The sequence below is a fragment of the Aricia agestis genome, chromosome 11, assembly GCF_905147365.1.
Source record: "Aricia agestis chromosome 11, ilAriAges1.1, whole genome shotgun sequence".
NCBI classification, from domain to species: domain Eukaryota; kingdom Metazoa; phylum Arthropoda; class Insecta; order Lepidoptera; family Lycaenidae; genus Aricia; species Aricia agestis.
In genome coordinates, this window is record NC_056416.1 from 8,510,602 (window position 1) to 8,524,255 (window position 13,654).

General features: G+C 36.9%; 1 protein-coding gene across 1 annotated transcript; it reads left to right on the plus strand.

The window, feature by feature from the left end:
- Window positions 1-3,506: 3,506 nt before the first annotated feature.
- LOC121731663 (serine/threonine-protein phosphatase 2B catalytic subunit 2-like) lies at window positions 3,507-6,544 on the plus strand. Its single transcript, XM_042121221.1, has one exon. It carries the CDS (start codon window positions 3,721-3,723, stop codon window positions 5,206-5,208), a length of 1,488 nt encoding a protein of 495 aa, XP_041977155.1. The 5' UTR covers window positions 3,507-3,720; the 3' UTR covers window positions 5,209-6,544.
- The last annotated feature ends 7,110 nt before the right edge of the window (window positions 6,545-13,654 follow it).

A 13,654-nucleotide genomic window follows, 5' to 3' on the forward strand; every position in this document is an offset into this window, starting at 1 on the left:
GAACACGAATTGCAGCCTGATTTTAATTATTGCTAACAAAATCTTTGTATGCTGACAAAATTATTTATTAGCTGTTATTTCTTGCAAACCAATTTTTTAAATTGCATACGCGATTAATTACTTCTCATATATTAATCTGTGACACGGGCAGCGCCACGAGTGTTAAGAAACGAATACGAAACTAAAACTGTCAAGAAGGCGACTAGTCTCTAACCAATGACATAAGAAACACTTCTTATGTCATTGTCTGTAGCCTTATTACATTACGGCTAGCCGTATTGAATAACGTTTAGCGCCGAATGCATTCCGGCGGTTTGTAATTCAGCCGCATTCAATCCGGCTAAACATCGACACGCCACATTACAAAACCGCGCCGTTTTTTAAAACAGCTAGCCGTAATATAATACGGCTAAATATACAATCCGCCTGCGACATATACATCTATACATCTATACAATTATACATACATACATACATATAAATAAAATTGGAGTGTCTGTTTGTAATATTGAAAGAACCGTTTTTTACTACATGCATATGAATGTGTATGGGGTACAGACACCAAAACAACATTTTTTACAATTTTTGTCTGTATGTCTGTCTGTCTGTCTGTCTGTTTATTCCGGCTAATCTCTGAAATGGCTGGAGCGATTTTGACGGGACTTTTTTTGGCACATAGCCGATATAGTAAGGCATAACTTAGGCTACTTTTTAACCGACTTCCGAAAAGGAAGAGGATATATTTCACCTTTTTTATATTGGTTCGCGGACCACTCCGTCATTTGTGGACCGATATCCAAAATTCCTTTGTTGTTGTATGTGATGTAGCCCGAATTTTGTAACATGATCACAAAAGAGGTGATCTGATGATGCAATCCATGAGAAATCGACAGTACTCCTTAAAATTTATATGGAAACATATAGCAATTTTACGTTTTTCTTAAAGATTTTAAGCTTAAACTACCCAAAAATAAGAATTTGCGCCGAAGTACACCCTGGTTCCGAAAATGCTGTACAGAACTCTTGAATCCTTATAGATAAATGTTCGGCAATTTTGGCGTTGTTTCAACAACTAAAAGCATATTATTATGTCAATGTGTCAATGATACTAATCATCATCATCATCACTATAATTATGCCCTGAATCATCACGTTATTTTCAAAAATCTTGCCTTTTTTTTTTTTTTTTTATATATTAAATAAGGGGGCAAACGAGCAAACGGGTCACCTGATGGTAAGCAACTACCGTCGCCCATGGACACTCGCAACATCAGAAGAGCTGCAGGTGCGTTGCCGGCCTTTTAAGAGGGTATACGCTCTTTTCTTGAAGGTTTGCAAATTGCAGGTCGTATCGGTCCGGAAATACTGCTGGTGACAGCCCATTCCAGAGTTTTACAGTGCGCGGCAGAAAGTTACGCGAAAAACGCACTGTGGAAGACTGCCACTCATCAAGGTGATGAGGATGGTATGTTTTTCGCGTGGGACGATAGCGAAAAGTTGCAGGTGGTATGATTCCGAACAATTCCTCAGAGCACTCCCCGTGATACAACCGATAGAGGATGCAGAGTGAAGCAACATCTCGGCGTAATTCCAGGGGGTCCAAGCTGTTTGAAACACTATGGCAGTCAACAATTCGAGCAGCCCTTCGTTGGATACGATCCAGAGGGAGCAGTTGGTATTTTGGCGCCCCTGCCCAGAGATGAGAACAATATTCCATATGAGGCCGAGCCTTTGATTATATTATTGTTCCACCGTTTGTTGACTGATTTTCAAAACTCTTTTCTTGCTACTTAGTGTTTATGGAGGTAACAATAACCTGAAATTGGTACAATGCTTACGAAAGTGGTGATTTGGTACTGAAATTCGTGAGATATAGAGGGAACTCCTGGATATTTTTTGGGACACACATAGACGCGTCAACTATTTCTGTATTCAATCTTCATAATATTTTTTTACTCCGTAGCAGCTAACTTTAGCGCAATTTCTATGTGCAATTAATCGCTTTTTTGTAGATCTATATTAAATGAACTAAAAAGTATTAAATAATTCATATTCTGTACTCAGTATTTCTGTTCACAGTCTTCATTATTTTAAATTCGGTATCAACTACCAGCTATCCTGAACGCCAGTTCTATGACAAAATATAACAGCAACTTACACGACTGGTGCCGACTTCAAATTATAAACATTGAGAACAGAAATACTGAGTACAGAATATGAATTATTAATTAATATTTTTTAGTTCATTTAAGAGGATACACCAGGGGCTAGAGAAATAAAAAAAAGTACGTGAAATATCTATAGCTGTCTCCCTTACCTCAAGCCTATACCGCAGAACGCGATAGAGACAACTGCAGAAAATCCAGAAAATCAACGATTCGTTGTCCCCTGATTCCTTCTACAAAACTTAACCGATTTAAGTACTTTTTTCATTAAAGATTAAAAAAAGGCTTGAGCTGTGTTCCTATGTTTTGCTTTCTTTGTATAATCTAGCCAAATCTGTTTTCTGGACGTTTGAACACAGCGAAAAATCTGGCATTTTTTTTGGGTTTTTGCACGTTCATATCTTTTTCAATAATTAAATTATGAAAAAAAAGAAAACATAGGGACATTGTATTAGTGGCCGTAGATATTCAGGAAAAAAATTATAACTCTACTAGCATTATCCAGGGAGGAAACAGGGGACAACGTTTGTATGGGAAAAAGGGCGGTGTGGACTCCTCTTAAGAAAATTACTATTGTCTTTACCTTGGAAGTCGGTTTCAATTTTTGTTTAAAAATAATAATTTTACTTTTATTCCTTATCCTTAAGATTTTTTATACAGTATTGGCGTTTTTATTTACAACTTTAGGTTCATGAAAAGTGACCAGATCAACTACTTAACAAGATCGTCAAGATCCCATTTTTATTATTTGGGTAAGGAAGGAGAAAATTTCTCTCTTTTTCATTTTCTTCTTTTATCACATTTTGCTGACGCGGAAGAAGTCGCGGGCAACAATAAAATCCTAACAATTTCTGTCAGAACTGTTAGGATGTTATTGAACATGACACTTAATTATGAAGTTGACAGTCAGCTGCCAAACTGCGAAAAAATGAAACGAACACGGCTTTAATAGGGTTAAAAATTTAATCGATTGTAAGGGTTTCGACTAATTAAAAAAATCGATTTTTTAAAAATCGATTAAAAAAATGGGTTAAAAAAATAATGCACAACGTTATTAATCAAGTTTTCACTTCTGCCGGCACTCACGGAGTGCAACCCGTCTTTTTTTTTAACTTACCTATGTTAAGTATAATAAATGTACCTAGTTGGTACTTAGTTACCTAAAAAAATCGCAATTTTTAAAGAATATGATTATTTTTAACCGACGTCCAAAAAGGAGGAGGTTATTAATTTCTTATTTATAAATAATTATTAGAAGCATGATTTGCGAGAAATATATTTTAGTACCTAGGTTTAATTTATAGATGAATATGCTGGCAACCGTCCGTGATATCACCAGTGTTACTAACATAATGATATGTTCAAAAGTAATAAAACGCGCTCGATATCCCTGTTTATTTTATTGACCACTCGCCAGATGTTTGCGCATTGTTTTCCAGTGCGCAGTAGGTTCTCTGTCGTGAAATCGGGATTCTGTTTTAGTATTACATCTATTCTGCCATTTTGAAAATAGTGGGGTGTATGGATTAGACCTAGTGTTTTTTATGTGACAAATATGTCCGGGAGCAATGATAAAGTGTCGACAACGCAACGTATGATCCAAAGTGTTGCTTTTCCACCCAGCCATAAGCTCACTGTATCTGAAGTATTTGATGAAAAAACTGGAAAACCTATACCAGATGTACTGAAGCAACACTTTATCTTAGAGGGCCGAATTGAGGAAAATGCAGCCTTACGAATTATTCAAGATGGTGCCACCCTATTACGATCTGAAAAAACTATGATCGAGATTGATTCACCGGTGACCGTGTGCGGAGACGTCCATGGCCAGTTTTACGATTTGATGAAACTGTTTGAGGTGGGAGGCTCTCCCTCATGCACCAAGTATTTATTCTTAGGTGATTATGTCGACCGAGGTTATTTTAGTATAGAATGTGTCCTTTACCTGTGGGCTTTGAAATTATGTTACCCGAAGACATTATTTCTATTACGCGGCAATCACGAATGCCGACATTTGACAGAATATTTTACTTTTAAACAAGAGTGCAAAATTAAATATTCCGAAAAAGTGTATGATGCCTGTATGGATGCATTTGATTGCTTACCATTAGCTGCGCTTATGAACCAGCAGTTTTTGTGTGTGCACGGGGGACTGTCACCCGAAATTAACAGCTTAGATGATATTCGAAAACTAGATAGATTCAAAGAGCCACCAGCATTTGGAGCTATGTGTGATCTGTTATGGTCAGATCCTCTCGAAGATTTTGGCAATGAAAAAAACGCTGAACATTTCTCGCACAACTCAGTAAGAGGTTGTTCCTACTTCTACAGCTATGCAGCATGCTGTGATTTCCTGCAGAGAAACAACTTATTATCTATTATACGCGCTCATGAAGCTCAAGATGCAGGCTATCGTATGTATAGAAAAAGCCAAACCACTGGTTTCCCAAGTCTCATCACAATTTTCTCAGCCCCTAACTACTTGGATGTGTACAATAACAAAGCTGCTGTTCTTAAGTATGAGAACAATGTAATGAATATCAGACAGTTCAATTGTTCCCCGCATCCGTACTGGTTACCCAACTTTATGGATGTCTTTACCTGGTCTCTACCATTTGTTGGTGAAAAGGTGACAGAAATGTTGGTGAATGTTTTGAACATCTGCTCTGATGATGAGCTGATTGCAGAAGGTGATGATGCACTGGAGGAGGCTAATCTCAGAAAAGAAGTCATACGTAACAAGATACGAGCCATTGGTAAGATGGCACATGTATTCTCAGTACTCCGTGAAGAGAGCGAGTCAGTTTTGCAACTAAAAGGGCTTACACCAACTGGTGCCTTGCCTCTGGGGGCACTTTCGGGCGGCAAAACATCTCTCAAGAATGCTTTACAAGGCTTTTCCCCTAACCACAAAATTACATCTTTTGCGGAGGCTAAGGGCTTGGATGCTATCAATGAGCGTATGCCACCACGTCGCGATGATCAGCGTACTCCAGATTCACAGGACAAGAAAGGTCATGTGAACAGCAACACCCACTCGTGAAGTGTTTGTCGTTATTTCTCTTCGATCCTTACTTTTTAGCCCACTAACGGAGTGGTAGTGAAATATTGTGAAGGAGACTCAGCTACGGAATGTATGATATTTCACATTCAATCAAAATGGGTGGATTTGAAGGGAATTGTCATTATAGATACTAAATATTTTTAAATTTGGATTTAAACTTTTTTTCAATAGTTGAAATTAAAATTTCTCTTTAAGATATTACCTCTCGATATTTAAAATATGTCAGATCTGCAGGCAACAAATTTATTTAGTCAATTAAATATTAAGGTATGCACATTAATTTATAATGCGCTGCACTGTTTAATTTTTGGTAATGTAATTTTTAAAATTTCATATGAAAAGACATGATATTGTAATGTAAATTTATTCAGATTGTCTACTTATACTCTACATTGTTATCCACATTAGTGAAAATTAGACATGTCTATAATTTTCAAAGCATAATTAGCTGTGATATTAAGCGATCATATGTTATTTAATAGCGATCAGCTAGCAGAAGTATGGGCATGTTCATTGGCTAATCATGCATTGAAATATGTAAAGTGGTGAGGTTCGCAGCTTGGGCGTGTCTTTATATTCTATTAAGTAATAACTAATAAAATGAATTATGTACTATAGTGTGCAGCACGTGGTGTGTTATTGCCATGCGTGTGTGCTGTGTAAATATGCCTTGTGCGTACACACACGTTATTGCAGCTTTAACACTTGGGATAAATATTACTCTCTTTAATATCTTTGCTACAAGTTGTACTTAATTGTATTTTATTGTACAAAATATATTAATTACTATCTATAAACTATACTTAAAAATTAATTTATATACTTGGGTGTATGCTGGCCTCTTGTTGCCTGCATGCAGCTGAACCTGTATGCTGGAACATCACATTAATAAATTTTCTTAGTCATAATGTTTCGGTATATAAGGTGTAGTGGCTAGTCTAATTGCAGATTTTCTTACAGCTTCTATTCCAAGTTTCACTTATATATTTAAATAGGTTTAATGACCTTTGCACTGTTGGAAAATCTCTTTTGGTCTGCCAAAGATTATTTATTAATCAATGCAATAACTTCTTATTGTGAAAACTAAAGTGGCTTACATAATTTTCAAAGTCAGTTCTGAGAATTTTATCTCAATTCAGTGTGTAGTCCTTCATATGTTCTGTATTTTTAAATAAATTTTACCTATGTAAAGAAAACTAACAATATATCTTATTTTATTTTGTACTAATCATGGGAAGTGTTGTTTTATCCTTATAAAATATATTAACATTGAGCTCTAAGTATTATAGTTTCAATAAATCAATCCTAATCTAAAGACTTTACTCAACCAATAGCCTTTACTGTAGCCTTGAATTTCATCTCAGGTAGGTATGTTATGTTACAACAAAAACTAAATGAATTTGAGGTCTCACGACTTCATATTTTTTCTCTAACAGAAGCAAAGCTAAGTTTTATTTATTTGCTATTGTTTTTATTTGTAAAGTTACATGGCAGAGCTCAACTAAACGTAGTTTCGCATATGCATATTAAAAAATACCTGTGAAAGAATTGTGTTACAAGTGAACAATATACACTTATAAATAATTTACATAATATTAGTTCTCTGTAATTATGTACATTCTATTCACAACGCGTTTTCGCTTCGAACGTGCAGGTGTTACTCAGTAACTCATGCAATATTCAATTATTTGATATTAACTAACAGGGCCGTATCTAGCCCATGTGACGCCCGTGTGCAAACATTACCCTAGCGCCCGCTAACAAGCGCGTGCGCGGTCAAAATGAAATGGGTACTAAGTAAAAGTACAGTTTGTCCGGCCGCTTAAGGGTGAGGATTCTAAGCGGTGGCTTCTTTGGTTCCACCAGACGAACTATAACAGAACATCAAGTTACCACATAGGTACTGTCAAAGGACAATGCCCAAAAAAAACCCATAGTCGATTAAAACAATTAATGTACAGCAAAGTAGAGCATAAATAGTACATTGAAAATGTGCAATTCATTTTTTTCTAAACCATAACCGAAACCTAAAGGATACCTACTTTACTATATAATATTGTTTTTATTCATAACTAGCTGTTGCCCGCGACTTTGTCTGCGTGGACTTTAGTTTATAGCGCGCGGTGTCAACAAAATTTGTGTCAAATTTAAAAACTTTTTAAAACCCTGGTAATTGGTACCCCTCTTAGGGCCGCGCTACACCGGAATGGCAGCGCTGAAAGTGCTCGCCTCGCCGCTGCCATTCCGGTGTAGCGCGGCCCTTAATTAATCAAAATACCCAAAAACAGCTGTGCAGTGTGCACATAATCTATACTAATATTATAAATGCGAAAGTATCTCTGTCTGTCTGTCTGTCAGTCTCGCTTTCACGCCAAACGCCTAAACTTCCGAACCGATTGTAATGAAATTTTGTATACAGATAGTCTAAAGCCTGAGAAAGGACATAGGCTACTTTTTTTACTGGAAAAAAGGGTTGTAAGGGGGTGAAAATGCGTAAATTTGTTCAAATTAAGTTAGTACAATTCATAATAGATGGCGCCGTCCGTCTTCTAGATCGCGCTGACGCTTGCTCAAAAGTCTTTCTACAAGACGTGGTATCCTTACATTTAAGTTTCGATTTTTTTCGATTGTTATATCTATTCTACGGTATTAAATAACTCAGTACTTTATCTGTGCAGTGACGTAACCTTAAATCTATCAATGATAAATAGTTTATGGGTAAAGTTGTGTAATTGGAGGACTAAATAAGCTTTAAAATTTGGCATAAAATATAAAGTTTAATATAAAAAAATGAAATACTTATTGTGTGCACACTGCACAGCTGTATTGATTTAAGGGGTACCAGGGTTTTTTTATAAAAGCTTTTGACACCAATTTTGTTGACATCGCGCGCTATAAACTGAAGTCCACGCGGACGAAGTCGCGGGCAACAGCTAGTTCTTTATAAATACAAGTTTGGGAGTTTCGACGTTGTTTTAAGAACGGAATCATTCATCATCATCATCATCATCACTACCATATTATACCATGCATCGTCCCATGATTATGAGCCTATTATGACCCTGTTGTTGGTACTTTTCATAGTCTTTTAGATCGAGACTCAAGTTTGTCAAGCGATAATTATAAAAGTCTATTATAAACCTGAAGAGTATGTTTGCTTGAACGCGCTAATCTCAGGAACTACGGGTCCGATTTAAAAACTAATTTCAGTGTTAGATAGCTCATTTATCGAGTAAGGCTATATATAGGCTATATAATATTATCACGCTAAGACTGATAAGTACGACTGAAGAAACTTAGGAAAATGTGGAAAAAGCGGGGGAAATATTAGAAAGGGTTTATCTCACGAAATTTTAATTGTCATTAAAATTGCTCCCATAGCTATTTTTTATGGGAAAATGTACGGTTTCTGTAAAATTCCTTATTTACGCAGGCGAAGCCGCGCGGCACATCTAGTAAATCTATACTAATATTATAAATGCGAAAGTATCTCTGTCTGTCTGTCTGTCTGTCTGTCTCGCTTTCCCGCCAAAACTACTGAACCGATTGCAATGAAATTTTGTACACAGTTATTCTATAGTCTGAGAAAGGACATAGGCTACATTTTGATGTGGGAAAATATCTTATTTCCATGAAAATATCGATGAAAATTAATTCGCATTGCACGTGGCGCGCTCATCCCGGGGGTCCTGGGTTCGAGTCCCGCAGGCGGAACAAAAAGTTTTCAATGTTCCTGGGTCTTGGATGTGTATTAAAATAATATTTCAAAAATCTTAAATATATTTTATGTATAATATTATAAAAAATCCAGAAATATATCGATGCAATGAACATTTTAGTTCTAATACGATTCAACAGATGGCGTTTTATTTTTTACTTCATTGTAACATAGAACTAATCAATAATCATACTTATTAGTTATTATGTTTTTGTTTATAGTTTTTAATACGTTAGAATATTATGTTTAATAATATTATCACTTGGTATAATAATAATCAATCTATCTTATCTTATAGAACTCCTACTGCATTTCTAAGGAGTTCGAGTTTACCGTGTTGGCCTATATTCCATCCAGAAAATATATCAATGCAATCAACATTTTAATTCTAATATATGAAAACAGATGGCGTTTTATTTTTTACTTCATTATTGTAACAGAACTAATCCCACCTATTATATATTATTGTTTTTATGTACCTACCTACTTTATTATACATTATTGTTTTTATTCATAACTAGCTGTTGCCCGCGACTTCGTCCGCGTGGACTTTAGTTTATAGCGCGCGGTGTCAACAAAATTTGTGTCAAATTTCAAAACTTTTTAAAACCCTGGTAAGTGGTACCCCTCTTAGGGCCGCGCTACACTGAAATGGCAGCGCTGAAATTGCTCGCCTCGCCGCTGCCATTCCGGTGTAGCGCGGCCCTTAATTAATCAAAATACCCTAAAACAGCTGTGCAGTGTGCACATAATCTATACTAATATTATAAATGCGAAAGTATCTCTGTCTGTCTGTCTGTCAGTCTTGCTTTCACGCCAAACGCCAAAACTATCGAACCGATTGTAATGAAATTTTGTATACACATAGTCTAAAGCCTGAAAAAGGACATAGGCTACTTTTTTACTGGAAAAAAGGGTTGTAAGGGTCGTAAATTTGTTCAAAAAATTCATAATAGATGGCGCCGTGCGTCTTCTACATCGCGCTGACGCTTGCTCAAAAGTCTTTCTATAAGCGGTGGTATCATCTTACATTTAAGTCTCGATTTTTTTCGATTGTTATATCTATTCTACGGTATTAAATAACTCAGTACTTTATCTGTGCAGGCAGTGACGTAACCTTAAGACCAAATTTCACCAACGACTGTTAAAGTTAATGCTCGAATTAGTATCACGTTAGCTGTTTCGTTTTTCATATGAATGAAAGAGAAGACAGGACATTTTAACAAGCCGTTAACACTAACAGACGTTGGTGAAATTGGGGCTAAACCTATCAATGATAAATAGTTTATGGGTAAAGTTGTGTAATTGGTGGGCTAAATAAGGTTTAAAATTTGGCATAAAATATAAAGTTTAATATAAAAAATGAAGTAGGTACTTATTGTGTGCACACTGCACAGCTGTATTGATTTAAGGGGTACCAGGGTTTTTTTATAAAAGCTTTTGACACCAATTTTGTTGACATCGCGCGCTTCTGAAGTCCACGCGGACGAAGTCGCGGGCAACAGCTAGTATATTATACAACTCACTGTGAGAAATATTGAAAACCTGTTTTCATGTGAAAATCTTAATAGTTTTTTTCCAACAATGTATGATTGAAACGTTATGATTTGATATTTTTAGGGTTCCGTACCGAAAGGGTAATAAAACCGGCCAAGTGCGAGTTGGACTCGCCCATGAAGGGTTCCGCAGCAGCAATAAGATTTATTTCTATGAAATTAAAGGGTTTTCGATTTATTTTTATATTTCAGTTGATTTAATGAAAGTTAAATTAAGGTTTACTATTTATGACGTATAAAAAGAACTACTGGCTAGATATCGTTCAAACCAATTTTCGTTGATAGTTTTTATAGTAATGTACATCATATACTTTTTTAGAATTATCATGCCCCTACTTTAGAAGTTGGGACACACATTTTACCCCTTTGGAAGTCTCTCTCGCAAACTATTCAGGTTAGAAAAAAATGATAATAGAAACCTCAATATGATTTTTGAAGACCTATCCATAGATACGCATAGGTTAGATGATTTTTTTTTATGAAATAAGGGGGCAAACGAGCAAACGGGTCACCTGATGGAAAGCAACTTCCGTCACCCATGGACACTCGCAGCATCAGAAGAGCTGCAGGTGCGTTGCCGGCCTTTTAAGAAGGAATAGGGGAGGGTAGGGAAGGGAAGCGAATAGGGGAGGGTAGGGAAGGGAAAAGGGTAAAGAATCGGGCCTCCGGTAAACTCACTCACTCGGCGAAACACAGCGCAAGCATGGCTCTCCCACGTATAAAGTTGTAGTTGTACCCAGTTGTACCTATGACCCCTAAAATTTTTAATACTTTAATAATTCAATTTTTGTATCAAAATCTTAATGCGGTTCATGGACTACATCTACTTACCAAGTTTTCAATAGTATAGCTCTTATAGTTTCGGAGAAAAGTGGCTGTGACATACGGACGGACAGACAGACAGACAGACAGACATGACGAATCTATAAGGGTTCCGTTTTTTGCCAATTGGCTACGGAACCCTAAAAACGGGACCCTATTAGTTATTACTATTATTATTCTTTAGAACGGCTTTAGCTAGACTTCTGAAATTTTCACCGATTATTTATTTCTGTTGCCGCTATACTAACAAATACTAAAATAATCGGCCAAGTGCGAGTCGGACTCGCACACGAAGGGTTCCGTACCATTATAGAGCAAAATTAGGCCAAAAGTTGTGTTTTTTTTGTATGGGAGCCCCCCTTAATTTTTTTATTTTATTTTAGTAAGTATTAAAATTAAATATTAAAGTAGGTACACAAAGATTTTGAGAAAAAATCAAGTACCTACCTGTTGCCATTTTTGATATAAAGCAAAAAAGGCCAAAAAAATCACGTTTTTTTGTATGGGAGGGGCTCCCATACAATAAACGTGATTAATGAGATGCTCCCCTCACCTTAGGGTCAATTTATACTAGCGCAGAGTCGAAGCGAATTATCAAAACTGAACATAACAAATTCAACCTTAACTCCAAAGCGTTAACGCACATTATTACTTCTGAGAATTTAAAAAGGCGCGCACACTCGCGAATTCGCTTGACCACCGCTTTTTGGTTCGCGCGCATTCTCGCGCATCCAAGCGCACACAAGCGAATCTACGCGTCACATGGAAAGGCGACGCATTGATACTATGGCGCACACATATAAGCCGCGCGTGGTGCCTTTGTATGAAGATAACTTACCTACCTACTTCCCCTCCTTTTACTATGACTCTGGCAGTTGCCCCCCCTGCAGCCCCCCCCCCCCCCCCCCTCGGTACGCCCATGATAGAGATACTTGAGTGATACTAATTTGAGTCCCGAAGACGAAAGTAGGTTTTGTCCCGGAAAAAGTACGGTTACTGCACAATATACCTCGGGAAAGGACAAGGGATACTTTTTGTCCCGGAAAATGTACGGTTCCCGCACAGTAAAATTTTATGATTTGCGCCTAAACTATTCAATCTATTTTAATGAAATTTGGTATGGAGACACTTTGAGTCTCGGGAAAGGAGAAGGGATACTTTTTGTCACGGAAAATGTACGGTTCCTGCACAATCAACTTTTATGATTTTCACCTAAACTATTCAATCTGTTTTGATGAAATTTGGCATTGAGATACTAATTTGAATCTCGGGACAAGGAATACTTTTTGTTCCGAAAAAATGTGCGGTTCCCGCATAATATACTTTTATGATTTGCGCGTAAACTATTCAAACGAGAACAACTATAAAGTCCACGCGGACGAAGTCGCGGGCAACAGCTGTCAGCTAGTAATTAAAATAAAAACGCAGGAGTAATTTTGTAGAGACCAAACGACAAGCGCTCGGAGCGCAGAAACCCAGTAATAATAATAATAATAATATCTATGGACGCTTCTCACCACGTCAGTCTGGCCCCGTGCTAAGTACCTAAAGGACTTGTGTTACAGGTACCAGACAACGGAAATATATTTAATACTTTTATACTATACATATATTTAAGATTTTTATTATATCATACACAACATTGAAAACTTTTTGTTCCGTCGGCGGGATTCGAACCCGCGACCTCCGGCTTGAGCTACGAACGCGCTCACCACTGAGCCACGGAGGGCACCAGTAGAACTGATTTGGGATCAGCGATAACCGAGTCCGACACTCTCGGTAAGAGATAAATCGGTAAGAAAACAATAATCGGCCAAGTGCGAGTTGGACTCGCGCAAGAAGGGTTCCGTGCCATTATAAAGCAAAAATAGTAAAAAATTGTGTTTTTTGTATGGGTGCCCCCTTAATTATTTGTTTTATTTAAATTTTATTATTAATTATTAAGTAAGTATAAATACAGCTGAGTATTTTGTGTACATTTCAAGTGCCTATCTGCTGTCATCATTGATATTTGATACCGAGCAAAAAATATTTGAAAAAATCGAGTTTGTTTTATGGGAGCCCCCCTTAAATATTTAATTTATTTTGTTTTAGTATTTGTTGTTATACATAGCGGCAACAGAAATACATAATCTGTGAAAATTTCAACTCCCTAGCTATTACCGTTCTTGAGTTACAGCCTGGAGACAGACGGACAGACATCGAAGTCTCAGTAATAGGGTCCCGTTTTTACCCTTTGGGTACGGAACCCTAAAAATGCCGGCTCTACACTTAAAATGCAGAGCCGGCTTTTTACATGCTTTGTGTCACTTGTGCCTATCCGACCAAT

Bases quoted from the DNA above. Each gene is read 5' to 3' on its own strand.
- LOC121731663 (XM_042121221.1), top strand. From the start codon at position 3,721: ATGTCCGGGAGCAATGATAAAGTGTCGACAACGCAACGTATGATCCAA.